Genomic DNA, 27,883 nt, shown 5'->3' with positions numbered 1-27,883 from the left:
AACTCCCTTCTTTAGTCGATATAAATTGGAAGTCGAACTAGGTCACAGCCAGAGTTTTACAGTAGCTCGCGCGTTTGATGATCAGTGTGTTAGAAAAAAGGAGATCTTAGACTGGCCACCCTGTATGTCAATCAAGTGGCAAATGCCATAGGGATATATGATAGACTAACATTTAAAAAAAATTTTTTTTTGAATGCAACGAGATCTAACTGCACTACCTTTGTGATCTACCAGACGATTGAGATCGATGCATTGGGCACCCCCGGTTTAGGGGAAGGCTACAAAAAAGCTCAGAGGTTTAAACTGTCAAGTTTCAATTGTAAGGAATGTAATCAGGAAATGGAAGGCCACAGGCAGAGTTGCTGTTAAAGCCAGCTCTGGCAGGCCAAGAAAAAATACAGGAGCGACATATGCGCAGGATTGTGGGAATGGTTAACCCACAGATCTCCTCCAAAGACCTGCTAGAATATTTTGCTGTAGATTGCGTATCTGTACATCGTTGTACAATTCAACGCAGTTTGCACAAAGAACATCTGTATGGCAGGGTGATGAGAAAGAAGCCCTTTCTGCACCAGCATCACAAGCAGAGTTGCTTGTTGTATGCAAATGCTCATTTAGACAAGCCAGTTTCATTTTGGAACAAAGTGCTTTGGACTGATGAGACAAAAATTGAGTTATTTGGTTATAACAAAAAGCGCTTTGCATGGTGGAAGAAGAACACTGCATTCCAAGAAAAACGCCTGCTAACTACTGTCAAATTTGGTGGAGGTTCCCTCATGCTATGGAGCTGTGTGCCAAGTTCAGGGACTGGGGCCCTTGTTAAAGTCGAGGGTCAGATGAATTCAAACCAATATCAACAAATTCTTCAGGATAATGTTCAAGCATCAGTCACAAAGTTGAAGTTACGCAGCGTTGGATATTTCAACAAGACAATGACCCAAAACACAGTTCAAAATCTACAAAGGCATTCATGCAGAGGGAGAAGTACAATGTTCTGGAATAGCCGTCACAGTCAGCTGACTTGAATATCATCAAAAATCTATGGGATGATTTGAAGCAGGCTGTCCATGCTCAGCAGCCATCAAATTGAACTGAACTGGAGAGATTTTGTATGGAAGAATGGTCAAAAATACCTCCACCCAGAATCCAGACATTCCTCAAAGGCTATAGGAGGTGTCTAGAGGCTGTTATATTTGCAAAAGTAGGCTCAACTAAGTGGTGTTGTAATATCTCTGTTTGGGGTGCCCAAATTTATGCACTTGTCTAATTTTATGGTGCATATTGCATATTTTCTGTTAATCCAATAAACTTAATGTCACTGCCGAAATACTACTGTTTCCATAAGGCATGTCATATATTAAAAGGAAGTTGCTATTTAGAAATGAGGCTCAGCTAGTGATAAACAAAAATCCAAAGAGTTAAGAGGAGTTCTCAAACTTTTGCATATGACTATGCACCTTTTGGGCTATTTTAAAGCAATGCCATTTTGAACAATACTCTGCACACCTGGATGTTTTTTTGGATAGTGCCAAACTTGGCAAATCCTGAGTTCAACATACTGTATTTGTGGCTTTAAAAAGTCAAACATTCCGTAGCTGTTGATTCTTAAGATTTTTCAGGAGTTATGGTGAATATTCATCTTTTCTGGTAGATGGGGTGGTGTATAGGCAAGAAATAAAATAGTTTTGCATAGAAGGCTGATATGTGTTATGTAGGGCAAAATGACATGGACACTGATAAAACTGAAGCTGATATTGACTCATTTTCAAAAGTACCAGTTGGATGGTGCATTTGTCCTTAACAAGTACTTCATGAAGGATTGGTGCTATGTAACTAAACAGGCTTAGTATCTACCAAGATCTAACTGACATTTCTGTCTGAAAAGTATGAGATTCCTTTCCAAGTACCCTGGCTCTATGCAGAATCCCTTGTTTAACTGTATTGAGGCAAGACACTCTAGTTCTACTAAGACACACTGCTACGTAACATAACATAAACTAATGTGGTAAGCAGCTTCTCAGTTTATATGGTAAGCCGCTTATCAGTTTACACGTGTTAAACACTTTTTTAAATTTGTATTATTGCTTTGAATCAGAAACATGCATACAATTCTAAAAAAGAATAAAGTATCTCCAAGTCTTTATACTGTCAGAGAAAGACAATCGGCACAGGAGAGCTTCCAAGTGAAGGCATTCCACTTATGACAAAAAAAATGTCTGTATGAATTGGTTGGCTTATTTACAGATCAATAAAGCAATCACATGGAATGCTTCGTTTCACAAAAGGCATTTTTTCTTCAGAAAACTGTCAGGACAGACTTATTCATAAAAGATTAGTCTAAGTGGCATTTTTGTTTTTAAAGTTGGAGTAGGTTTAATTTATTGACTTAATTGTCCACATTATTATATAGCTTTTCCCATGCGTTTTCAGTCATCTCTTTCATTTACATAATCCTAGTGAGTCGGAGGGAGTTGGTGGCACGCTCCTGTGAAGACAATCACATAATGGGACATACTTGGTGACTCACTCAAACTAGCCTGCGACTTAAGAAAAAAATCAAACTGGTTTGATGTTTGTCTTTACTGTAGTTGTAGAGGCAGGCTCTGTGTGCATAAGAGCTGACAATCTATGAATGATTATCCAGAAGTAAAATGCATGTAATAAAACGACAAGGGATAAGGAATTGTGGGTGTTTTGGAGCTCATTCACAAAAGAGAAGCTTTTCTGTCTGATGGGCCTTTTTTGTGTACGATGACAGAATGGGGGGAGGGGTGGGCATTGTGACTGATAACCCTTAGTACAGAACCAGCTCTATATGACAGCAATAGTATGCTGCTAACAAAGTAGCGAGTGCTATTTTGCTGAAAGCTCAGCACTCAGTCAGTAAATGTGATTTTGTTTCCTACCCCCTCATTTGTTTAAATTGACATGGTCTGGCAACTAGATCTGCAATTGTGGTCAGCAAATCTGACATACTCAATGACTGGAAACTGTATAATGTGGCATCGGCTTGAGTTAGACAGGCAAAGCAATGCAAAGGGCAGTTGCCAAAGTGCTACAGCCCCCAGCTCATTCAGCCCATCTATGTCATTTGTTTGTATCCCATTGTCAGTAGCAAATATGAAAAGGTTCCTTTTAAATTCCATACATCTATGATCCTCTGGTTAGTCATTGTGTGACTGTAAACAGTGCCTTCTCTTGTGCAACATATAATTTTTATGGTGTTTGAGAAGTGTGTCCTCAGTCAAAGTAGTATGTTTAAAAATAGGAACCTAGATTTTTTTTTTTTTTTGCTTTTTTCATATATATATCTTCTCCTCCTTTCATGGTCACTCGGTGTTAATAGCAGGATTTGAACCCAAAACCTCAGAGAATGAAATCTTAGGTCCAAAGCCTTAACCACAACACACTGCCTGCCAATAATATTAGCCTTGGAGATATATATAATATATAGAGATATGTATGTATATATATGTATGTGTGTGTGTGTATATGTATATGTATATGTATATGTATATATATATGTATATGTGTATATGTATGTGTATATGTATATGTATATATATGTGTGTGTGTGTGTGTATAGAGATTGATAGATAGATCCTGCCAATATTGTTGACAGGAGAGGCACTTTGGTACTTCTAATACACCTGATTGACTGATGGCACTATAACCGATACCCATTGTTTTATGAAATTTGCAATGCAAAGCCAGGTAACGGAGCTATATATATTATAAATGTGCTTTGCCATTTTACATTTGCTTATATTTCTTCCCACCCTCCACTTTTTTTTTTCTTAGTTATTCTCTAGACTTATTTTTAAGAAGTTTAAATGCAGTCTGAATCCCTACTTTTATGGTAAACTACTTGTTTTAATCAGTTGACTCATTTCTTATAAGAAAAACCTGGTAATGCATTTTACTGTGTTCTGCCTTCCGTTGAAATTTAACTAAAGGTTGTGGTTGTGGTATTTTGTAATTAGGTCTTGATCTTATGTCTGAGTAAACGCTTCATCTATTCTGTAAAATGCACACATTTTCCTGACCTTAATTTTGCAGGGAGCTTTTGTATGTTGACTTGGTGGTTATTTAATTGTGAGAATGAAGGAGTAAGCAGAATTTTGAAACTTCGTGGAGTGCCTAGAAATGTTTGAAAACGCTGCTTTGGGTTACCGTAATATTAATACTATGACAATTTCAAAGGCTTTTAAGAAGTTAACTACCTCAAGAATAGGATCGGGTATTTAGATTTTATTGATTCTAATTCTGCTTATTAATTCTGGTTCGTATTGATTCTTGGTTCTGATTCCAATATGGTTAAAAGAAGAAAAAAAATTTCAATTACAAAAAAACTGTTTTTAATTCTCTTTAAAGAGTTAGTTTTACAACAAAGCTCACTTGAAGCAGGCAATAACAGGGTTTTTCAAGATTTAAGACATTTTGTCAACCTAAATATCACAAATACACAGTAAAAAGGGTGTTCATGTATGCAGCAATAAGTCAACAATTCTTGTTAAAAATCAGCATATCAGCCTTTTCTGGTACTATGCGTAGTTTTAGGAACTGTAGGTTTATTATTGCCACATCTGCATTATCTACAGTGACACCATTTTCTTTATTGAAGACTAGGAGGCTTCGCTCGCCAACCCCTGTGTTTGGTTAATCAGATATACAATTTAATTTTTTTTCTTTGGAATTGTTTCAATTTCATTATTTGCATTTTTACTTTAAAGCTTCATTAAAAACAATATTTTTTGGAGACACATTGTGACAACGCAACGTATAACTGCCCGTGAGTGACTATTGTTTCTGTTTCTCTAATAATCCGACTTTTTTTTTCTAATGTTTTGTCCCTGTGATTTGATTGTCATAGCAAAAGCTATTCTCACGGTAAACTGTAAATATTTTAATATGAATGGCATATCACGATCTCCTTTGGTGTGTAATGTTATTCCCGGAATATATACATTACCTTTTTTTTGCCTGTTAAAATTTGCATCGCTTCTCCGTGATCATCAATATACACCTGACTGAATTGTGTATTGTTTGAAATTCAACTATTTGTTGCTTTAACTGTTGCAGGGACACACATTCTCATATGGTCCATTATTGTGTAAATCCACGTTTTGTGCATTGAATGATGCGACTGTGAAAAGACTTTGTTGTCTACTCTTTGCCTTTTTATTTCTGACCTCGATTTTGTCCTGCTCTTTTCAATTACACCTGGTTCTGATGATTAATCACCTTTTGTTTACAGTAATGCGATCTTTTCTATCTTTGATACTGTAGCGACTGATATGATAAAGCGTCTCAAAAGTTTTACTTTTTTACTTGCCGACTTCCTAACCCCAAACACAACTTTCTAGCACCCTCTTCCCCCGGGTTTCAACCCCCCTTACCTCATTAATCAATACCCCGCTCTCAGTCTTCCATGCTGTACTCCGCCCTCCCTCAATCGGACCGAACAGTCACTTAAAACCAGAAAGGCCCCAACCTTGCTGGGACGCTACAATACTTTAGAATTTTACTGCTTTCATATTCTGTACCTTTCTCTGCATGTGTGTCGTGCCATCATTTGTTTGAGCCTTTCGAATTCCACTGCTTTCATAATCTATCTGCCTTTTTTTCTCTCCAATGTTATGTCTCACGGGTCTTTTAAATGTCTTCCGAGAAGATCACATATTGTAGCCTTGCTTTTGTTTTCCAGGATTTTTTTATAATAGAGAAATGCCAAAATCCTGCAGAATATCTCTGATTTCTTCAAGCACAGCTGTTCCTGTTTGTGCTTTATAAACTGCTTTTGTTTAAGAACTTTATCTTATTTTGCCTACAGTGAATGTCATGTGCGGTCACTGTGACAATGACCTTGATAAATAGTTGTCCAGCTGTCGTTGGTCACAGCTACTTTGCTAACATCTTTGAGGTCTCCTATTAATTTTGACTTCTCTGTCTTGTACCAAGCAGGTATCAAATAGTTAGACAAAATATGTCTAGTAGGGTGAGTGTACTTTAGATTTTGGGCCTTTGTAATCTCCCTGCAAATTCAAAATAATGCTAAAATTGGATACAAGTAGAAATTATAGTTTTATTATATTTTTTATTATTTTTCATACCTACATAAATGACAGTGACTCAACAACTGAAAAAGAGTGTAGCCCTTTCACCAGAAATGCTGTGACACTCTTCAGTTCTCTCTGTAGTCATCTTTGCCTTATGTTGCAGCTTAGGATCCTTGCCTGCACTGGAGGTGAAGAATTGGTGGAACTACAGCTCTGCTAACAATAATCTAAGAATATATTTTATTAAATACAAGCTAATTTGTTGTCTTACAGTTTAAAAATAAGAGTTTCTTAAACCATTATCGAGTTACTTTATATAATATTACCTGAATATGATGTGCTATCACTAGCTGAGGCACTTGGGCTGGGAGACCATAAGACATTGAAGGCAGTAAATTCTTTTAAATTAATACGGTGCTGTAGTAAATGTTTATACATGTTTGTTGTACAGCCTGACTTAACAAGAAATTATCTTGCCACAACTGCACTTTGTGGTGTTGCTGTTTTCTGTATTGAAATATAGCCACACGTTTTGAGCGTTTGCTGCGATCCGTAGTTCATGTGCCAAGTAAAACAAATCGACATGCTGTTGATGTATGATGTAGTGTGGATTTACACAGAGAAAGGTGGGGACCTGAGACAGAGAGTGAGCAAGCTCAGCTCACACTGGCCACAAAGCGCCCATGAGCAGCTGACTCCGGGCATGTTTCAGATTTAGCAAAAGCTATAGACCGCTTCTTCCAAGCCAGGGGTTTACAACTAATCGCAGACAGTTACCAGAGAGCAAATCTTTGAGCTGAGATGCTTCGTGGTGTGAGCCCAAGGCATTAGTTATATAGTTGTTTGAAAATCCGTATGTAGAAATTGATAAGTGGAACTGTAATTCAAATGTCTCTTTCGATTCCCTTTATTTCTAATTTGAAACTGGTTTGAGACCTAACCCTACTCACTAATATTTTTATTCATGTCAAATTTTTAAACTATTGATAATCTTTACAGAAGACTGAACTATAGGCCATATTTATTTTGGCATTCTTTGACTCCCTATTGTCTGACAATCACAAATGTTTTTGAAGTCCCTCAGTAAGAGTCCAGTTATCTTTGTATGGTTTATATATTAAAAAAAAATAAATCTTAAATTGTGTTCATCCTTGTATTGAAAATGGTTTTGAATATCAATACCTTGCAAAGAATGTTATTGAAGTTAGGGAATTTAGTATTATGACAACTGTAACAGCAAATCTGACCTTCATTTGGCATAACAGCAACAAAGCAGAACAGCCTTATCACATATTGGACATTCTAAAACTTTACAACTTTTTTTTTTTTTTTTAATATATCTGTTCATATATTAGTTATCAAATTGTTCATTTTCTGTTTGGGTTATGAGAATATATTGTAAGGCTAACCTGGCAGCAGGATCATGATCGACTTTAAAACGGCAACATTTATATTTTAACATGTACATCCAAAGGAGGTAGCTTAAAGTGCTTTACAAGATGTTGCAAGAAATAAAACAAAAATTCAAAAAAGACAAAAATAAATAAATGACATTACAATAACGGTAGATGATGATCAATATTCACTTAACAAATATGCAAGCATTAGAAAAAAATAAAGCGCTTATATGTAAATTTAAGTCAAGTCTGGAATGCTATGGTCAAATGGCTGGGACTGAAAATAAACTTAAAGGGGTGATGCTGAAGGGAGGAAAAAAAAAAACACAGGGTTTCTAGGGGTTCCAAGGCCAAAAGACATAATTGCTCTCCGTAATGTTTGGTACAAAGACACATTCATCCTTGGTTTAGCTCTCTCTCTACACAGTTTGAAATTACAAGTTATTAAAGTGCACAACTTGCATTTAAGAGTATTGGCATACATTTCAGTCACTCTATGTTGGCTGTGGTTTTTTAATGTGATGTCTTGGTAAGCTCAATTTTTTTTTTTTTGTTTTGTTTTGGTTTTCCCGCCCCCCCAATAAAATACTAGCATGTCAAAGTGGCATTCCATGGGGTGTGTTTTTGTTGGGCTGCAAGTTAGCCCTGACATGTAAAGTTCACACTCTGAAAAGCTGGAAGTTTATGAACACATTGAGGAGTCACGCCATTGTTTATTGCAATTGAGTAATGAAAAGTAATAGCACCTTAAATTATACAGTAAATGTGATGAAATAATTTTAAAATTGCATATTATTAAAGAAATGTACTATGATAGCATTTTATAGCAACATTTGTAAAAAGCCAGTAACCAGTTCCTTGGATTCACTGATGTTTTGGTGCTTGTTGCAGAAAGAACTGTTAGCAACTAAATTCTCCATTGGACTTCTATACTCTGTCTCATTCTCTTTATCAGTACACCCCATAAGTGCAGAATCGTCTGAAAATTTTCATAAGTGATATGACCTGGTGTTATGTTGATAGCCTGAGGTGTAAAGAAAAAAGGAGGCAGGATTGCTCCTTGTGATGCTCTAATTCTGCTTGCTTCCATATAGGAAGCACAGTCCTTGAGCCTCACAAACTGTCTGCCATACAAGTAGTCCTTTTATCCAGGACAGTATAGGCTCATTCACCTGCACCTTATCAGGGATACCTCAGTGGTATTGAAGGCAATGGAGAAATCAAACATAGCCCTCACAATGCTGACATCTTTGTCCAGTTGAGAATAAGCCTTGTGGAGTAGATTGTCAAACAAAGCTGGTTCCTTCATTGAACTAATTGTAGTGATTCTAGGTAGTTAAACAACTGTTATAATCCAGGACCAGCCTCTCGAAGGTCAAGTACCACTTGTTTGTACTCGGTTATAAAGATTGTTCAGGCATTTTGGAATTGTCTTTCTGCCTCCTTAGTGTCTATTCTTGCAGTCTTAATCTTAGAATTTCTTAAGCTTAAAAGCTATACCAAGTTCCATTTTAATATAAATTTGAAAAAAGAGCTGTTGAAGGACCAACTTTTGAGGTAAACCAATGATTAACTCCTCATGTGGAGCATTCTCCTCTTCACTATACTAATTGTTGGGCCAGCTAACCAATTTTAAAAACAGTTTTAGAAGTTCTGTCTGACAATGGCATTTTGAATGTATAAATGTTTTTGTGTGCTTTCATTTTGTCTACTACAATGGTTTTCCCATTTTTTTAAGTAAGTTTTAAAAATGGATTTAGCAGGATTTTACTCTTCTCCTATGATGGCTGCTGTTCAGTATATTTTTATATGGGTAGTCTTCTAATTTATTTCTGGTTAGTATCCATAAAAGGAAAGCATTTTGGTTTGTAGTTTTTAGAATCCATTCTTGTTGATTGCAGTCACATTTGGTAGTATGTTTAATAAATGTTTATTATAATGACTTTTCATTTTTATTTATTAAAGCAAGCGTGTTTAGCCAATAGAGGTTTTACTAGCCTCAAGTACATCAAGGGGTCTTAGTTGCACTTGATTCTTTTATAGTATTTCAGAAATCTAATTAGAGCTTATTTTTCTCCTCTCTGTGGTTATAAACTTACATCTTCTACAGATAGAGAAAATATTTAGTTCATTTGGTATTTAGGTCTTTTTTTTTTTTTCCCTCTGTCTCTAAAAGTTTAAACTGTTTAATCTTCTTGCAGATTTATCTTTAAGCTTTCAGTCTTAATTTTTATTGATGACATTTTCCATTCATTTTGTATTTCTTTAGATCTTTTGTTTTTGAAATATTTTGTTTCTGAACCTACTATGCATTCAGTTTTGTAATGGTTATCAAGAATGGAACTCCTGAGTGTTAACTTTGTCAAAAGCTGATTGCTTAAGATATTTAGTTTTCTCAAGGAGCAAAATATTTCTTTGCTGTATTAAAATCAATAAATTTACTTTTGAGATTTATTTTAGAATTAGTGAATAACATGCTGTAGTATTCTTACTAGTACAGGATTACTTTATGGTGTTTTGCTTCAGCATGTGTGGTGAACATACAAGGTGTAATGTTGTAAAGACAACCTTTGATTGATATTTATTAGATCTTCATTTGCTGTAAGGTTCATAACTAATGGCTCATTTTTTTTTTTTTGAGATGTTAGAGTTGCATTTGTGACTTAAGCAGGCTGGTAGCACTCTTATGTGCAACTTTTGGTTTATGAGTTGTTTTCATTGAAGTAACAGATGTAAGATAATTCACTTTTAGAACTGGTTTTTCTTTTTGTCTATTTTGCCTTTACCATATCTTTAACCATTTTTGCATTTTTTTTGTGTATTTGGTTTAAGAAATTATTACCTTTTGACTTTTAGTATAGTTTTGGCCAATATGTATGTGGACCTTATTCTTCATTAAAGTATAGGAAATGGTCACTTTCAAGTATAGATAACCTCATTTCTGTTTTCTTTTGTCAGCATTACTTTCCACAGTGAATTAAAGAACTTGCCTCGAATATAAAATTGACCCGCTTGATGTCTTTGCCTCAGTTTTTAAGCAGTTTACAGACCATAATATCTCAGCATTTTTATGTATTATGTATAAATATGTACATATTTTTCCTCCCTGGAAGTATAGAGTCCTTGTGTATGGGATTTCTGTTAAGATGTAAAACACTGGCTGGTTTGTTTAGTGTGGTGGAAATCTACCAGTGTGTAGCTGGCAGAATATTTTGTACATAAGGTAAGTGAATAGCTTCTGTGTTTGATTTTTGTTGTGCTTTAGTGGTGGCTTTACAGGTAGAATTGCTGTCTTCCGCAGCTTGCTTACCAGAGTCACTTATCTGATGCAAATATCCTCAGTGAAGAATTTTTGTATTCAAAATGTTACAGCAGCTCCCCACATTGAGAAGTTTGATTGGCATCTCTAAATCACCAGTTTAATGATTTTAGAAGGCAGAGAAAGGCTTAGGATTTTTCCTTTATTATTGAGATGGCTGCCTTGTAAGTCCAACCAATATGACCAAATTATGATTATGGATTAAGTTATAGAAAACGCATGTTTTGAAATTTGTTTTCTTGAAATGATTTTAAGCATTAGAGAAGGGAATAGTCTATATTAGGGATTCCCAAACTCAGGCCTGGTGACCCATTGTGGCTACAGGTTCCCCACCACAACAACCCCCCAAAAAAAATCCAGATTCATATTCAATGACAACAACTGATAACATTGATCAAATTTAATTAGCTGGTAATTTTTTTCAGCTTTTATTCTATACTAGCAAAATACCCGCGCTTCGCAGCGGAGAAGTAGTGTGTTAAAGAAGTTATGAGAAAAAAGGTAACAGTTTAAAAATAATGTAACGTGATTGTTAGTGTAATTGTTGTAGGCTTATTTTAGTATTGAGAATCAGGAGTATGATTGTAAATGTTATGTATGAGAAATACACATTTTTAGGATGTAAGGATCTCTTTGTAAACATGCAGTTCTGCCCTCCGGCTGTAAAATGTCTGCTGAGCTTACTCTTGAGCATGCAACGTACAGTTGGCCATGTGAGAAGCAATCTTGTGTCAAGTCAATGCCGACCTTTTAAAGAGTCTGGCCCTGTGACTCATTTATTGTCATAGTGAAGCAGAACCTTATTGGAAATTGGAGGCGTTTGAACTGGAATGGGAGGTCAGAGGGTATGAGAAGGATGCGAGGAATAAATACAGTCTTCTCTGAGCCTGTTTCAGTGAAGACCGTTGCCTCAATGAGGTTCTTGTGCAGAGATTCTATCTAAAGCCTGGTGACATTACAAAGTTTTGGTGGTTGTAAGTTTCGTAGTAAAGCGGTGGAGTAAACTAAAAAGTAGGAGTCACCAGCAGGCAGACGTGAAGCAAGGCGGACAATAACAGGCTTGAAGTGGTGGAGTAAAGAAGAAGGGAGCAGTGAGCACGAATAGCTGAGGACAGTAAGGAAGCGAGTGAGGAGGCACATGAGCACGGGATGTCGTTAATGTATATAGGCAGGGAGCCAACCACGTGGTAGGTGTGTTGACACCGGCCGTGTGGATAAAGGAATTGGGACCAGGGGTGGCCTTTGTGTGTGAAATAAATCCTCTTTTAATGGAAATAAGGAATGAAACCGCCAAAAGGAGAGCGCAGTTCCTAAACTTCCTTATGGCGTAATGGTGAGAACTGTCAAAAAGACGTTATTTTCAAAAGTTCATTACGGGGCACAACACGAAATGAAGCATACTTAGGCCGGAGTTATACTTCACGCGACGCATGCTGCAGTGGGCACTCCTGCTACGCAAGCGTTGTAGTGTTCATACTTGCGTGCGTACTTTACGTAAATCTGGAGGAATCCACCAGGTTGCAGTGCGAGATGATATGACGGTGAGAACATGTTCGGCTTCTCTGTGTTGTGAATTGCCTAGACCACCTATTAAATTCTGATGACACCTTATAGCAATATCTCTGAGAAGGATGTTTATTGATTAAATCCATCAATCCAGGGATGTGTCCATTCCAGCAAGCATTGGGCACGAGTGAGAAACAGTTCGTTGACGAGGCCTCCGCTCATCGCAAGGTAAATACAAGCACACACATACACTAGCGTCATTTTAGTGGCACTAAATCCCCAAATCTGCATATCTTTGGAAGGAAACTGGAGCACATTGTGGAATACAAGCAGGAAATACCAGCAACATAACTCCCTGCGAGACAGCAGTGCTATCGTTCCACCACCGTGTCACCCCCATGTGTGTAATTAACAGTATTCATTATTTAAACGAAATTATATGTAAAATGTAACATACACACTTTAATGCATTTCATCATGAAAGTGATATCAAGTATAAATCTAAAGATTCTAAATGTGCATAGACTTGGAATATCATACATTTAATTTGTTCTGTGTGGCGATCTATTGCTGCTGTCGGGTCCAAGAAGCTCGTAGCGATTAAAAACTGGGATGACGTTTACGACGGTCTGCTTTAATGATAAAGTAAACTACGAATTTAAAGTGGACATTTCGAGATTAAAGCTGAAATTTCCACTTTAATCACAAAATACACGTTTTCACCGTGTCCTTTATTTTTTTCTCAGTGGCTCAAATATAACGCTATACATTGTTGCTGTTGTTTTTCCCATATATCATTTTAATATATACTGTATATATTTTTTTGTTCACCAAGCTTAGTTTTCTAATTTCTGTATTATTCCCAAAACACAGAATCTGGGAAATAACAGATCACTTAATTAGCCCAGGAGTCCAATTAAAAACAGAAAATGTTGGAACAAAAACCTGCAGCCACAGTGGGTCCCCAGAACCGAGTTTGGGAATCCTTTATCTATATTAATGGTATTTCTTAAAAAGGTTGGTTTCACTGTTTCCTTAAATGTGGTGAGTTTTTTCTTTCAATGAAACGGTTTTAACGGGTGCAACAGCCTCCCCGGACCATAACAGTATGCAAAAACTTCAGTTGCAGTCTGTCCCTGGGCCGCATTTATAAATCTTACATATACAATGTAAAAAAGGCCTAAATGTGTGTACACAAGTTCCCTTGTGATCATTGGGATTTATAAAAGAAAACTTGATAGGGGAATGCTGCGTGTATATTTACAGAACTTTGATCCATGCAAGCACAACATTTCGGATAAACTGGGAAATGATTCCTTTAATAAAGTAGGTAAATGCAGCCAAACAAGCAACATGACAACTTGTGCGCATTATAATTATATTGCAATAATGGCTTGGTGATATCTTCCTGTTGTCCCTTCTCTGGGAACTGGCCAACAGGTCAGGAAAACCTCAGCCGAGATTCACTTCATCTTGCCTGCTGTGCTGAAAGTTGTTATTAGCCGACTCAGGAGGTGCTATATCCAGCATTTGTATGGCATGGGTGTACATATTTAAAGCAACATTTTGGCCAATATAAAATGGCATTTTGTAGCTTGTCCCATTTGCGTAATACAACCACATCAATTTACTGAAATCATATCGCTATATGGGTGTGTTGAGAGCATAAAGCTGCTTTTTAACAAGGCGTGTTCACTAATGTACATTGTATAAGGTCATTGTGATTTATAAAGGTTTGGTTGTGCAGAAATGTGCAGTGAATGTGAGCCAAATAATTTTCCAGCCTGTGGAGTAAAACAGAATAGTCAATGGTATGAAATGCTGCACTTAAATCTTAACAATTACTGTGAAAATTCCTAGGTCGGAGGATATCACAATGTTTACAACATAGGGTAGTGCTGTTGCTGTACTAGGACTGGTGCAGAATTTCTCAAAATGTGATGTAATGTGTAAGGTGAGACTGAAGCTGAGTAACAACTACTTTTTCAAGTATTTTAGAAAGAACTAGTAAATAACATAGGTCTATAATTAAACATACTTGGTCCTGTGGAACACCACATATAATTTTGGAATATAAATAAATGGAGCAATGTCTGCTTTTCTATATATGCTAAAATCTTTGTAATAGATATGAACTAATGCAAATGACAACGGATCATTTATGATTTGAAGCCTAAAACCGATCTTTTTTTAATCTGTCACATTTTACTCTCAAGTGTTTTATTGAACCAAATAACGCATGATGAATCCACACAGGTGTATATGGAAACAAGTTAGATGGAGAATTGCTGGCTCCGTTGTCATTTGCATCTTATTGCTAATATGCAGTCATTAAAACAGTGAATGCAGCTGTTTAAGACTGAAATAAGCAATTAAGGGTGGGGAACCTTAACAAGGGAGACCACTAAAATTAAGCCAAAAAATGTCACTTGAGCAATAAGTGCTTCATTAGCAATAATCGACTTCTCATTAAGAAACTGGGTTGGAACAGAAACCTGCAGCTTTCTAGGATCGACTTTGCCTACCTCTGATCTATAACGTGCACAGTATTAGAAGACAACATCTATTGGTGAAATGGTAAATGTTATTTGCATTTATCCTGCTTTGTTCTGGTTTTTCAGTTAGGTTTGGTTCATTGTGTTAGTTCTAATACTTTACTCATCTATAGGTGAACTGCCTACAGAATAATCACATCACATGGCATTGTAGTAAACTTATTTAGTCAAGAAAGACAATTACCTTTGAGATATTGATGGAAAGGACCCTGACGCTGAATCTGTTTGGATGCAGGCCATCACTTGATCTGTTCCAGAAGAGGTCCCAGTTGTCAACAAAGCCAATATTTCACCTGTCACAGAAGCATCTCATCCATGTGTTCAGGGCCAGGATTCCACTCTACAGAGCCTTAGAAGAGGACCTGATACAATTTTTGCACCCAGGGTCCTCTCCATTATGGTATGGATGAGGAATGTCAAGTCCATTACAGAGGCTCAGACTGTTAATCAAATCTTTGTTGATACCAGCATGTATTACAGTTGTCCCAATAGTCCTTCCCTTGTGCTTCTTAAGGACAGCTGGGACTCAACTTTCCACATCTTTTAGCTCATGCACACAGGAAAAATTACACAAATGTTTTACGGTCATGTAACTGTAAGATCAGGTGGTGCACGATTGAGTCTCCTATAATGACCCACGTCACCACTGTGTGTAAGAATGGCAGGTGAGCAGAGATGGCTGAAGTGGTTGTGTGTGGTGCAGTTAGATTGAGGAAGTGGAAATGACCTAGGTGTGAGCCCCTACTTCCTTTGTTAATGTTCCCACGTTCCGTCATTGTCTGGAGCAGGGGCCAGTGTAAAGCTGACCCAGCCCCAGGTGCAAATGGCACGAAGTGGTATAGAGGTAGCCAAATTGACCCCAGACATCAAAGTCTGTAAGAGGTGACCTTTCTTATCATAGAAATGCTGTAGTCTGGCAAGGAGCTCTTGAGTCTGCATCTCTAAGAATCCCAGTTCTTCTACAGCATATTGAACCTTGCGGTCAGCAGTCTTGAAAGTGACGTCAGTAAAAATAGCCTGCTTGTTATGCTGTCTGTGGTAAATGCTGTGCGTTGGGCCAAGGAAAAATTGGCAGTGACCTTGTCTTTACCCCTACTGTATAACTTAAGATGATCATGAGACAGGTTAGTTTTTACCTTACTGATGATGTGGTGTCACAATAGCAGTCCTGCTCAGTATGAAAGGAACCGCAGGTTTAGACAAATGTTATATGAGCTTGGCTAAGGAGTCAGTTGTGTGAGGCTGCTATCTGTGGGATTAAGTTAGAAGCCTTCCTAAATGTGGCAATACAACAGCAAATCAGAGTTTCAGTGGGACTGGGAAAGCCAGAGGTTTACACTTGGAGGATGAACTTGTGTGGAGGACTATTCAAGAGCAACCACTCCCTCTTCCTCTACTGCACCGCATGTTCCTGGGGAACCCAGTGCTAAATCACTTTTAGATTACATGATACAACTAAATTTAATTTGGTTAATGCAATTTATATTTATGATCTAGAACAATGGTGTCCTCTAGTGAGTATCAGGAAATCTTAAGCTATTTCTAAAGTATTCAGCTGATTTGATTTTAAAGAATTAGTACAGGAACAAATCCGCTGATGCTCAGTTAGCAAAGTATCGCTAAAAGTTATCAACTCATATTAAAGTAATACTCCATCCCACAGAACTGCTTGTCAGTTAGGTTCATCATGGTCACCATGAGATGGTAGCTTATGATAAATATGGTTTTGCTTTCATATTCTAAAATGCAGTGCATTACAAACTGTGTGTTACTTTTGTATTACTTTTTCTTTTGTAGGAAAAGCTGCACACTTAACAGCAGCATTTATTAATTCCTTAACCCATATGAGCTAAAAAATGACCAGAAAAACAGCCAAATTTGATTATTTTTGTGTTTTTTGTCCTTTATCGTTTGTGAAGTAAACATCCATTCACAACATATGAGTACTGAGCACTGTGCCACCAAGTCTCATCAATTCAAAATATCTATTAATGTTGGATTGGTAGTAAAATTTTTGACTTCAGTATTGATACTAGCTTTCAGAGATCTGTGCCAAAATCATACTGATGCAAATAACAGAATTCCTTACCCAGCACCCAGGTCTCGCAGTAGCCTTCCTGCGCCACTCCACAAACATGCACTTTTCTTCCTTGCCACATTCCATAAACCAATATAGTGGGGTTGGGGCATTCACCCTTGGAGTCTACAGTGGTTTTGTATTATTTACTTTAAAAAAGTGCATTGGGGTTTCCCCTTGGTAAGTCAAACTTGGTGTCTGTCTTCTAATTAAACTGAGCATGAGGTACTTGAGTATTCCCATTTTACTTGCAGCATTAAGAATTAACAAAATGGTAGTACTTTGGTAGTTTTTCAATACTGGTATACTGTGTATGCCTAATATCAACAGCTAGTGGCTCGATTTATAGTCGGTTTCTTTTACTGGAATGCACGCACCACTCATTTCTGCTTGGCTATGTGATGCATGTGCTTAACCCCTTCCTATCTATCCAATACCTGATGAACTGTGCACATATGTACAAGAGCTAATGAATAAATGCAGTTATTTTGCAAGTATCAGGAATAAGCTTCAGTAGTAAAGCATGGATTTTTTTAATATATAAATAACTTCAATAAAATAACATGCCATTTTCTAAGTGGTCTGACAATGTAGCTCATTGCTTTTGATGCATTACCCCAAACACTATTGCTTTCATAGTTCTTTTAGCGAGAAGGCCATTAAACATGCTAAATGAACTAGGAAATTTATCATTTTAGGATTCTGAAAATAAATTTACAATGTACAGATTAAAGAAATCGATATGAAAAGGCAGGTTAAAATTGTATCGGTTGTAATTAGAGGTATACACATCATCGTCATAAGTATTGTGGGTTTACCTTTGCCCCAGTATTTATTAAAAACGTTGATTTTTAAAGTGCATTTCCCTATATTTGCAGTATATTTTTCAGCAACTACTAGTTTTTTTGGATTATAATTCTGTAGTGTTTTAAAATTTTCTCGCATTAGTATTAAATACTGGTGTAGGTGTGGATTAAGTTTAAATGTGTTTTTGTTTTACTGGGTGCACTTTATTTGGACGTTGGTGGTAAACATTGTTAAAAGGGTGTTGAAAAAATACCACTTTTCAGAAAGTGTTAATTTTGATCTTCAACCTGTTTGCACATACTGCAAATAGATTCTCTAATGAGATTGGCTCAAAGAAGTATGTCAAATATAATGTAGCCATGTTAAAATTAGCAAATATAAAATATGGTTTCTTGACATCCAAGATCTCTAACAAAGACATTTCAAGAACATATGATAAAAAAAAATGTACTCATCTCTCTACTACATCTGACAGAGAAAATTTAAAACGTATGAAGTTGAGCCATATTGCCAGCTTAATCATGTACTTAAATGCTTAACTTTGTCTTTTGCAATAGCATAGTACCATTTCCTTATCAGGGTTCTGAGAATGTTTCTCCTTTTTACACAACACCCAGGGTTGGGAAATGAATACTTAAGTAGGGCTGCATTAGAGAATTTGTGCTTGTCCACATTAGGAATGCTAAAATTCAAGAAATTTGGCAAGTTATATAAGAATCAGAAACTTGTAAATGTTTGCACAGATTTCTGAATTTGGATGTTCAATTACAGAAGCTTGAAACAGTCTGGTTTCGTTTTCAGCATGTTTTTTGCAATTATGCTGAACACTAGAAGAATCAAATAGTTCTTTGTACATGTATCTTGTTGTTCTAAATGCTGTGAGGTGGGATTTCAAAAGTGCAGCATGCGTTCTCCAGTTTATTATTAGGATGCCTTTTTTTCTTTGTTGCAACTTCCTCTGTATATGTGACTGCAGGCAGCAATACTGCAAAGATGAAACAGGTAGCTTGTAATTTGCCTTTGAGTTCTGAAGATTTGTTCAATTTTAAGCCCCTCAGCCTGCTATCGGCTTGATAAAAGGGAATAAAGTAAAGAAATTTGAATGGCAGATTCAGGTAAAGGTTTTTAAACTAGATACGACTTAATTACGCAATGCAGAGTACACCACTTTTAGTTTACACATGTTTGCTTATCTCCCATTAGAGTTAAGGCTAAGAAGGTAGCAACCTGTGTAAGTATGCTACCTTTTAACAAATATTTAGAATTCCAATGCTAATCCTCAGATGCAAAATATGGTAATTTATTTTGAAAACAAAAACCATACAATCACATAAGGTGAATATTGTGCACAAAATTGTAAGCAAGGGAGACCATTCGTCAAGACGTGTTGCTTAATATACTTAACCTAATTCACTTCCTGAAATACATCAGCATGCCTTTCTATTATGGAAGTTTGCATTTGCTTTGAATTCAGTCACATTACATGTAGATTCACATCACTATATAAATGATATCTGAAGTACTAAATTCAAACAGCAGTCCTAAGCTTCTGGACACTTAGTCAAAGAAGTGTGTCCCTGTTGCAGCCCTTCTATGAACAAAGAAAAAGGGAAACCCATAAGAACATATGCCTTACTTTTAGATGCAGCGTTTCAAAACGTCTCACACTCTAAGGAGAAGTGGAGATCAACATAATGCTGTACATTCTACCAGCCTACCTCTGAGCAGAAAATGCAGCTCCCCTGGAACTCTTGCCATTTACAGTATAGTTCTAATTGCTGAAGCTGAAGAACTCACTGATAACTGCTGTATATGAAGATAAGACATTTGTTATGGTACTCAAAATGTTTCCTGAACCCAAGAAGTTCTGACATGTATCAGTGTGCCCATACTATGCACTCCAGTCTTAAGCTCTCCTTTTTTTTTTCTTTTTTGCTTACCCCCCAACTATAACCTCATGCTTGCTTTCCTACCAGTGTTATAAAAGGTGCTGGTGCATGAACACTTCCTATATTTAGAAGCTCTGATCGTGCATGCAAAAATGAGAACTGGTGAAGGGTTCTGCAGTCAGTTTTTCCCTGGTCTGCTATTAACAGTACTCCGTTTGGTTGTCTAGTATTGATCTACAGTATCAATCTGTAATTTTACAAAAAATTTGCAGAAAATGTTATCTCTGCGAAGTGCATTGTGAAGGGTGTGATGAGTCCTGGGTGCTAACAGTATTGTAATTTACTAAACTGCTTTTATATTCAAAGTTGCTAAACATTTAAACACCCCTACCCCCAAGGTCTGCATCATCTTTAGATATATGCAGGTTGTAAGAGCCATTTTCCTAGTTCTATAAGATTCATGAATATTTTACTAGATGACAAAGCATAATCTTGTGGGAGGTTCCTATAACCCCCGTGAATAGAATTGTATTGGTATATTCTTGCCATTTCTAACAGCTTTGAGTAAACATTATACTCCAGTTAGTGATTAGCCTTGCCTTGTGTAAGGTATAGAGGCATACGGTTTTTAACCGTGTTCGTGCTTGTGCACGTGACCGGGCTTGATGGCCTACGGGCTCTTAGAATGTGTGCAGTAACACGTAAGGAAAACTTGCTTATTTAACTACTATACCATATGCTTAGGTGTACAGAAGAAATTAAGAACCTTTAAGTATAGAAAGAAGTAAAGAACTGTTAAGTTCAGAAATAACTAAAGTTTCTCAAGAAAAGCTAAGATTATAAAAGATATATCCCCCTTTTTTTTGCCTTTTATTCTATGTGTGTAACTATTTTTCCTTTATTCTTGGGTGGATCATTTTGCTTTTAACTTTCACTAAATATTTTAAAATTAACTTTTGGACACTGAGATTTCTTTGACACGCGTTTTTACCTGTTCCTGACTTTGCCTTATCCATCAGCGGCTACACAGGTAGACCTAATCCCAGAAGTGATGCAGCAGGAGACCAAAGATGAGTCACTGTATTACATGAGCACATGGAATAATTTTATCTTATCTAGGTACATGATTGCCAACATTTAAAGTGTATAAAACATTACAGCTGTAATAGGAGGAGCAGTGTTTCTGTGGTGGCAGGCCAAGATTCCCAGCCTGAATGATCTGAACTGACCAGAAGAACGAAAATTGGTAATGATGCAAAACTGTTATAATTACATAGGGACAGAAATGAAATTGTGATTTGTCTTAAATGATTTGTTCTGTGCTTTGCCTGAGGTTTACAATATTTTTGTGTTTTAACCCTAGATCTTTGGAAACTACTACCATTTTCACCACAATGCAGTAAGAAAGCGATCTCTTTCAGGACATCATTCTCTACACCTTAAACTACAGCTTGAGCCCAAGGTAAATTCTTAACCTGCTTGATTTGGTTTTCATTTTACCCCTTTAAGTCAAAATAACATCCCTTATGGACATTTCTATTTAGATTTCATTCATATACCTATTAACAAATTGTCATAAAACTGGAGTTGATTCACCGTTCAAGCACTTAAGGTGTGTTTTGATTTTGTTTTCCTTTATATTTGAAGATGATCTTGTAGTTCTCTCATTTGGCAAAAAATGATCTTGTGAATTGCAGTTTGTCTTGGTAAATTTATTCAGGTTTTAAAGTCCTTCAGACATTTGGTAAGGTGGTGACTTTGTCAATTTTTCTAATAAGAGGTTTTGATTGTTGCTGTGTGATTTTCATAGTTGCTCAGTATTATTGGTAAGTTTGGAATTATTTTGAGAATTATGACAAATATGTTGAATAGAATATTGTGAGATTTCATGGTTTTAATTTTGAAATGAGTGTGCTAGTGGCAATTTTTCTTTTTATAATGAAGTTTTGTCCGAAATGTATCGGAGGAATCAATTACCAGAAAACTAACAAAATTTGATAAAGCGAGGTGGGTGACTTGTCATGTTCAAAGTTAAACATATTCATAAATACATTTCCAATCCTAAATAATCTGTCATCTTTGACGAGGAAATTGTGCTTAAACATACCCTTGAAGAGGACTGACAATTTGAAAGAAGGATATTTGATCCCCCAGCCAGACACCAAACATATCTTTAAAAACCCATTTGCTAAATTTTTACTACAGATAGATCTTGTACATTGAATTAGGTGAGTGAAAATTGAAATGCTTAAGGTTTTATGGTACTGTTGATTATTTTTGTGTTTTCTTCAGTTTCTGGTTTGTGGATTACAAGGTTTAGTTACTTTGACTGTATAATTCCTAGAGATACTAGCGTTATTTACAGAGCTAGTTTCCTCCTTTCATAGCTCTTTCTGCCGAGAGCCAGCGCATCGACATCTACATTATAAACTGATAAAATGCTTTGAAACACCTTCACAATATTTGAAGAAATTATATAGAAAAATTGGGTCTTTTGCTGACTAGGGTTCTCTTTTTGTGTTTCACAGACAAAGTTATTGTGTGTGCGGTTTTTGGCAGCCTATCAAATTAACATTTTGCACTAAAATCTTTAATCAGATAGCCTGGTGTCACAATCATTCCTAACCATTTACAGTGGCGTGAAAATATTTGGGAATTCTTGCTTAAAATGTTTCTGTCACTGTGAATATTTAAGTGAGCAGAAGATTAACTGAAAGCATTAAGTTAAAGATGACATAATTTAATATTTTAAGAAAGATTACTTTTTTTATTTCCATCATCCACAGGTATGAAATACCAAAAAAAAAAATGAAAAGGGCCTGAAGTAAAAGTTTGGGCACCCACCATAGTCCCTTTCTTAGTAACTCCCCATTTGGCAAATATCATAGCTTGTAAATGCTTTTTGTAGCCAGCTTGAGAGTCTTTTAGTTCGTATTTGGAGTATTTTTGACCATTCGTCCGTGCAAAAGGCTTGGAATTCTACAAGATTCTTGAGCTGTCTTGTATGCGCTGCTCCTTTGAGATCTATCCATAAATTTTCTAGGTCAGGGATTCAAGGGCCATGGCAAAACAGTCAGCTTACACGTCTTGTAGTATTCCTTTGTAGAGCTTGTTGTGGTTTTTTTTTAAAAACATGATGTGATGATTGTGTCCAGAATTTGCTGATATTTACTTGCATCCATTCTTTCCAATGCCAATGACATGTTCCCTGCGCCACTGGCTGCAACAGAAGCCCAAAGCATGACTGATCCACCCTTGAGCTTAATAGTTGGAGAGGTGTTCTTTTCTTGGAATTTGGTACCCTACTTTCCTCCAAGCATGCCTTTGCTCATTGTGGCCAAAAAGTTCTATTTTGACTTCATCAATCCATAGGACTTGTTTCTAAAATGTATCAGGCTTGTATAAATGTTTATATGCAATCTTCAGGTGCTGAATTTTGTGGCTAGGACATAAGAAAGGGTTTCTTCTGTTGGCTTGACCGTGAAGGTCATATTTGTTCAGATGTCACTGCACCATAGAACAGTGCCCTACCACTCCAGAGTCTGCTAAATCTTCCTGAAAGTCTCTTGCACTCAACCGGGGGTTTTTATTTGCTTTTCTAGCAATCCTACGAGCAGTTCTTTCAGAAAATTTTCTTGGTCTTCCAGATTTCAACTTGACCTCCACTGTTCCTTTTAATCATCTTCTTTTGGCTGCTCACATTAGAGGTTGCCATGGTAAATCATCTTATTCCATACCTTCCTGTCCTCTGCATCTTACTCTGTTACACCCATCACCTGCATGCCCTCTCTCACCACATCCATAAACCTTCTCTTAGGCCTTCATCTTTCTTGACAGCTCTATCATTAACATCCTTTTCCCAATATACCCAGTATCTCTCCTCTGCACATGTCCAAACCAACGCAATCTCGCCTTTCTTTGTCTCCAAACAATCCAACCTGAGCTCACCCTCTGATGTAATTGTTCCTAATCCTATCCATCATTGTCACACCCAATGCAAATCTTAGCTGCTTTAACTCTGCCACCTCCAGCTCTGTCTCCTGTTTTTTGGTCCGTGCCATTGTCTCCAACCCATCTAACATAGCTGGTCTTACTACCTACCATCCTGTAGACCTTCCCTTTCTCTCTTGCGGATACCAGTCAGTCACAAATTACTCCTGACACCCTTCTCCACCCATTCCACCCTGCCTGCACTTTTTTTTTTTTCCCCCACCGCTCTTCCACAATCCATTATGCTGTACTGTTGATCCAGAGTATTTAAACTCATCTACCTTTGCCAGCTCTACTCCCTGCATCCTCGCCGTTCCACTGTACTCCCTCTATTTTACACACATGTATTCTGTCTTGTTCCTACTGACCTTCATTCTTGTCCTCTCTAGAGCATATCTCCACCTCTCCAGGGTCTCCTCATCCTGCTCCCTACTCTTGCTACATATCACAGTGTCATCAGCAAACCTCATAGTCCACGGGGACTCCTGTCTAATCTCATCTGTCAACCTGTCCATCACCGTTCTAAATATGAAAGGGCTTAGAGCCGATCTCTGATGTAATCCCACCTCCATGATGAATACAGTAATCCCTCGCTATATCGCGCTTCGACGTTCGCGGCTTCACTCTATATCGCGGATTTTAAATGTAAGCATATCTAAATATATATCACGGATTTTTCGCTGGTTCGCAGATTTCTGCGGACAATGCGTCTTTTAATTTATGGTACATGCTTCCTCAGTTTGTTTGCCCAGTTGATTTCATACAAGGGACGCTATTGGTGGATGTCTTAGAAGCTACCCAATCAGAGCATATATTACATATTAACTAAAACTCAAATGTCTTGGGCTGCACAAACTTTTTCAGTGGTGCTCTTTTTTCCTTTTTATCCTCACTGTACAATTGTACAAAACAAAAACAATACACTAATCCTGCATAAAATGGCAAAATGAAATGTCATCTTTTAACTTTACGCCTTTTGGTGATTAGTAGATCAGATCACTTAATTATTCACAGTAACAAACAGTTTAAGCAAGGGTGCCCAAAATTTGCATGTAACTGATAGCTATTTGGTCTTATTTCAGATGAGCTTAAAGTGGAGAAGGAGAAGATGATTGCAATTGCCTCTACCTCACTAGTAGCATGTTGACACTTCCTGCTTAACTCACAGAATGGTATTGCCATTACCTGAGGATGCAACATACCAAGCAGATCTTTTTAGAGCTTTGCCAAGCTTTCGTCCTTGGGCTTTGCTTCTGCTTCCAGCTTTCATTTGGACGAAGCATTATTACCACAAATAACCAAAATGAGATGTCTAATTTTGTTTTTAGTATTATGTCACCAAATTTCAGTCAAATCTGTCAAAGCGCTTTTGAGAATTTGGGGCTTCATTATTTTCTGTGTAGAGTTCTTAATATTTATATATTGAAATGTCATTTACACGGCTACTGATGTACCTTCCTGAATAAATTTCAGCTTAACTAAACTAGAAATAATTTTTAAGTGAGTAAGACAGTCATCTTTGCACTATATATGAATGGTTTTCCTGTGAAATGTAACTATGCACGTAATTTTTCTTTATACAGTTTTTTATTTTATTTTAAAAACTCATGGGTAATTGTTGAACATGCTAACCAGTCCTTGGTGATGCTTGCATTAGAGATTGCAGCCAAACTCTTAACATTACCATATACTGTACCACTTTTAGTGAGGTCCTTTAATACGAAGATGATCTAACATTGATTCATTTAAAGCTTAAAAACTGCTAAAAAAAATCTTGAGTCTCTATTACCATCAAAGCGGAAAATTAGTCTTCCTCAGTATTCAGTTTATTTGAATAATTGTCTACCAACACAAAAAGACAAAGCCTTTAAAATCACTATCGACTTCACTCTAGGAGTTCTTCCAACATGAACACTGCTGTAATGTGACAACTAATTTAGAAAACGAGAACACTTGAGGCTGAAGGCTCCTTTATATTGTGCTTGACACGTTCGTGTTAAAGTGACATCTTACACCGAGGCAAGCTGTGCTTTCACCTCGTGCTGTACCCAGAAAGCAGTGCTGCAGACATGTTGCTGTTTATCCAAAGTGGTTAAAATATTTCCTTAGAAAGGTGTGCAATTTGATACCTAAGAATTGTTTATTTCTGTACTTTTCAATTTAATTTTCAGGCCACCGTAAATGTATGTGTATATGTATATATATATGTGTGTGTGTATGTGTATATGTGTGTGTGTGTGTGTGTATGTATGTGTGTGTGTGTGTGTGTGTGTATGTATGTGTATATATATGTGTATGTATGTGTATATATATGTGTGTGTATATGTATATATGTGTGTGTGTGTATATATGTATATGTGTGTATGTATATGTATATGTGTGTGTGTGTGTGTGTATGTATATGTGTATAATATTTTTGTCTCATTTGTTTAACTGGTTTCTCTTTATCTACTTTTAGGACTTAAGTGAAAATCTGATGATGATTATGCAGAAGTATAGAAAATTCTAAAGATCGAGATATATATAGAGAGAGGAATTTTTTTTGATCCTGTAGCGACTGACGTAATAAAGTGTCACAAATTCTGCTTTAACAATCACTGACTGCATAACCCCAAACACAACTTTCTAGCACCCTCTCCAACCTTTCCTCCCACGGGTCTCGCCCCTCCCCTTTACCGCATCAATCAACACCCAGCTATCAGTCTGCCATGGTGTACTCTGCCCTCCCTCGAATGGACGTAAAATTCACTTCAGGCTTCATCTTGGCTGAGATGCTAAAATACTTTCGACTGTAACTGCATTCATATTCTGTACCTTTCTCTGCATATGTATCTCTTTTCTCCATACTGCTCTTCTTCACTGAGAGCACAGGCTCTGTGTGTGCCACGTGACTTTACATGACTGAATGTTTTGTTGGGCTGTCCGAGCTCTTAATTGATAAGAAGGGTGTGTCTTGCAAGACTCTTGTTCAGAAGATCACGTCTCGTCGCCTGGCTTTTACATTCCAGGGTGTGTTTTTTTTTTTATATATAGAGAGATCTATCTATGTGTCTATATCTATATATAAATATATTATACACACAAACTTGTGATAAGGAAATATATCTATATCTTTGCTTTTATAAATATTTCATTTTCAATTTTTTAAACATAATACAAGTAGCAGAACATAACACAGCATAACTCGAATCAGTAGGAAACAGCATAGAGATTACAACAGTCTGTTCCAAAGATGCTCCATGAAAAATACCATTTGTGTTTTTATTTGACCATTTCAAAATTAACTATGTTGTGTTGTTGGAGATCACAGACAGCTGCATCCACCACTGTGATTTTAATGGCAAGTATGGTATTGAGGTTTGTTTTTTTTTTTTTTTTTTTTTCCTTATCTAGGTGAGATGGACGGAGCAGCAGGTCATTAAAAAACGGAAAAAGAGAGATCTATATATTGAGCCTTCTGATCCAAAATTTTCACAGCAGTGGTATCTGGTGAGCAAGGTTATTCAGATATGTTTAACTTTTTTTATATTTGTCTTAATAAAATCTAGAACAAGCTTCATTTTTGACTTACTGCCTAGAGCCAAGAACTTGATGCATTTTAGAAGTCTTTTTTTAAACAGCCATCCATTGTTCAACCCATTGAATCCGAACATGATAGCTGAAATTTTCAGTTTTACTTTTTGAGTTGTGTGGGTCAGGAGAAGTTCTGGAGTTGCATCAACAGCTTTTTGTTAAACCTGTCAGTTTCATTGCTGTGCCACTATTGCTGTAGTTCATTCTATATGTAAGGTAAGCCTGTTTGTTCCTTCAGAGTATCAACCAAAGTATGATAAAGCAACAGCAGTATACAGTGGGGGAAATAAGTATTTGATCCCCTTCTGAATTTGTAAGTTTTCTTACTTAAAGAAATGAACCGTCTCTAATTTTATAGTAGTTTCATTTTAATGGAGAGAGACAGAATATCAACCAACAATCCAGAAAAAACATATTGCATAAAAGTTATAAATTTGCATGTCAGTAATAGAAATAAGTATTTGATCCCCTACAACCCAGCAAGAATTCTGACTCCCACAGATGGGCTATGTGCCCATGGATTGAAATCTTGCAGTGCCCGCAATGCCCCCCTGCTCAAGAAGGCATATGTACAAGCCTGTCTTAAGTTTGCCAGTGAACAGATGATATGGTACTGTATATATCAGACCCACAAAATTTTGTGTCTATAGCCCTACATGTACTAGCAGAATTTCAAAATATATCTGGCCTCAAAATTTATTTCGGTAAAAG

General features: G+C 36.7%; 1 protein-coding gene across 3 annotated transcripts in view; it reads left to right on the top strand.

Annotated features, from left to right (window-relative positions):
- The window catches only part of LOC120541431 (furin-1-like), a 160,114-nt gene that overhangs the window by 59,188 nt on the left and 73,043 nt on the right, over positions 1 to 27,883 (top strand). For all 3 annotated transcript variants that reach the window (XM_039773046.1, XM_039773047.1, XM_039773048.1), the window contains exons 3-4: positions 20,973 to 21,071; positions 26,993 to 27,088. In XM_039773046.1, the coding sequence (XP_039628980.1) occupies positions 20,973 to 21,071; positions 26,993 to 27,088 (195 nt within the window). The remainder of the gene's footprint in view (positions 1 to 20,972; positions 21,072 to 26,992; positions 27,089 to 27,883) is intronic.

This window comes from Polypterus senegalus, chromosome 12, assembly GCF_016835505.1.
Source record: "Polypterus senegalus isolate Bchr_013 chromosome 12, ASM1683550v1, whole genome shotgun sequence".
Lineage (NCBI taxonomy): Eukaryota > Metazoa > Chordata > Cladistia > Polypteriformes > Polypteridae > Polypterus > Polypterus senegalus.
The sequence above is the reverse complement of the archived record's forward strand: the minus strand, read 5'-3'. Positions and strand labels throughout refer to the sequence as shown.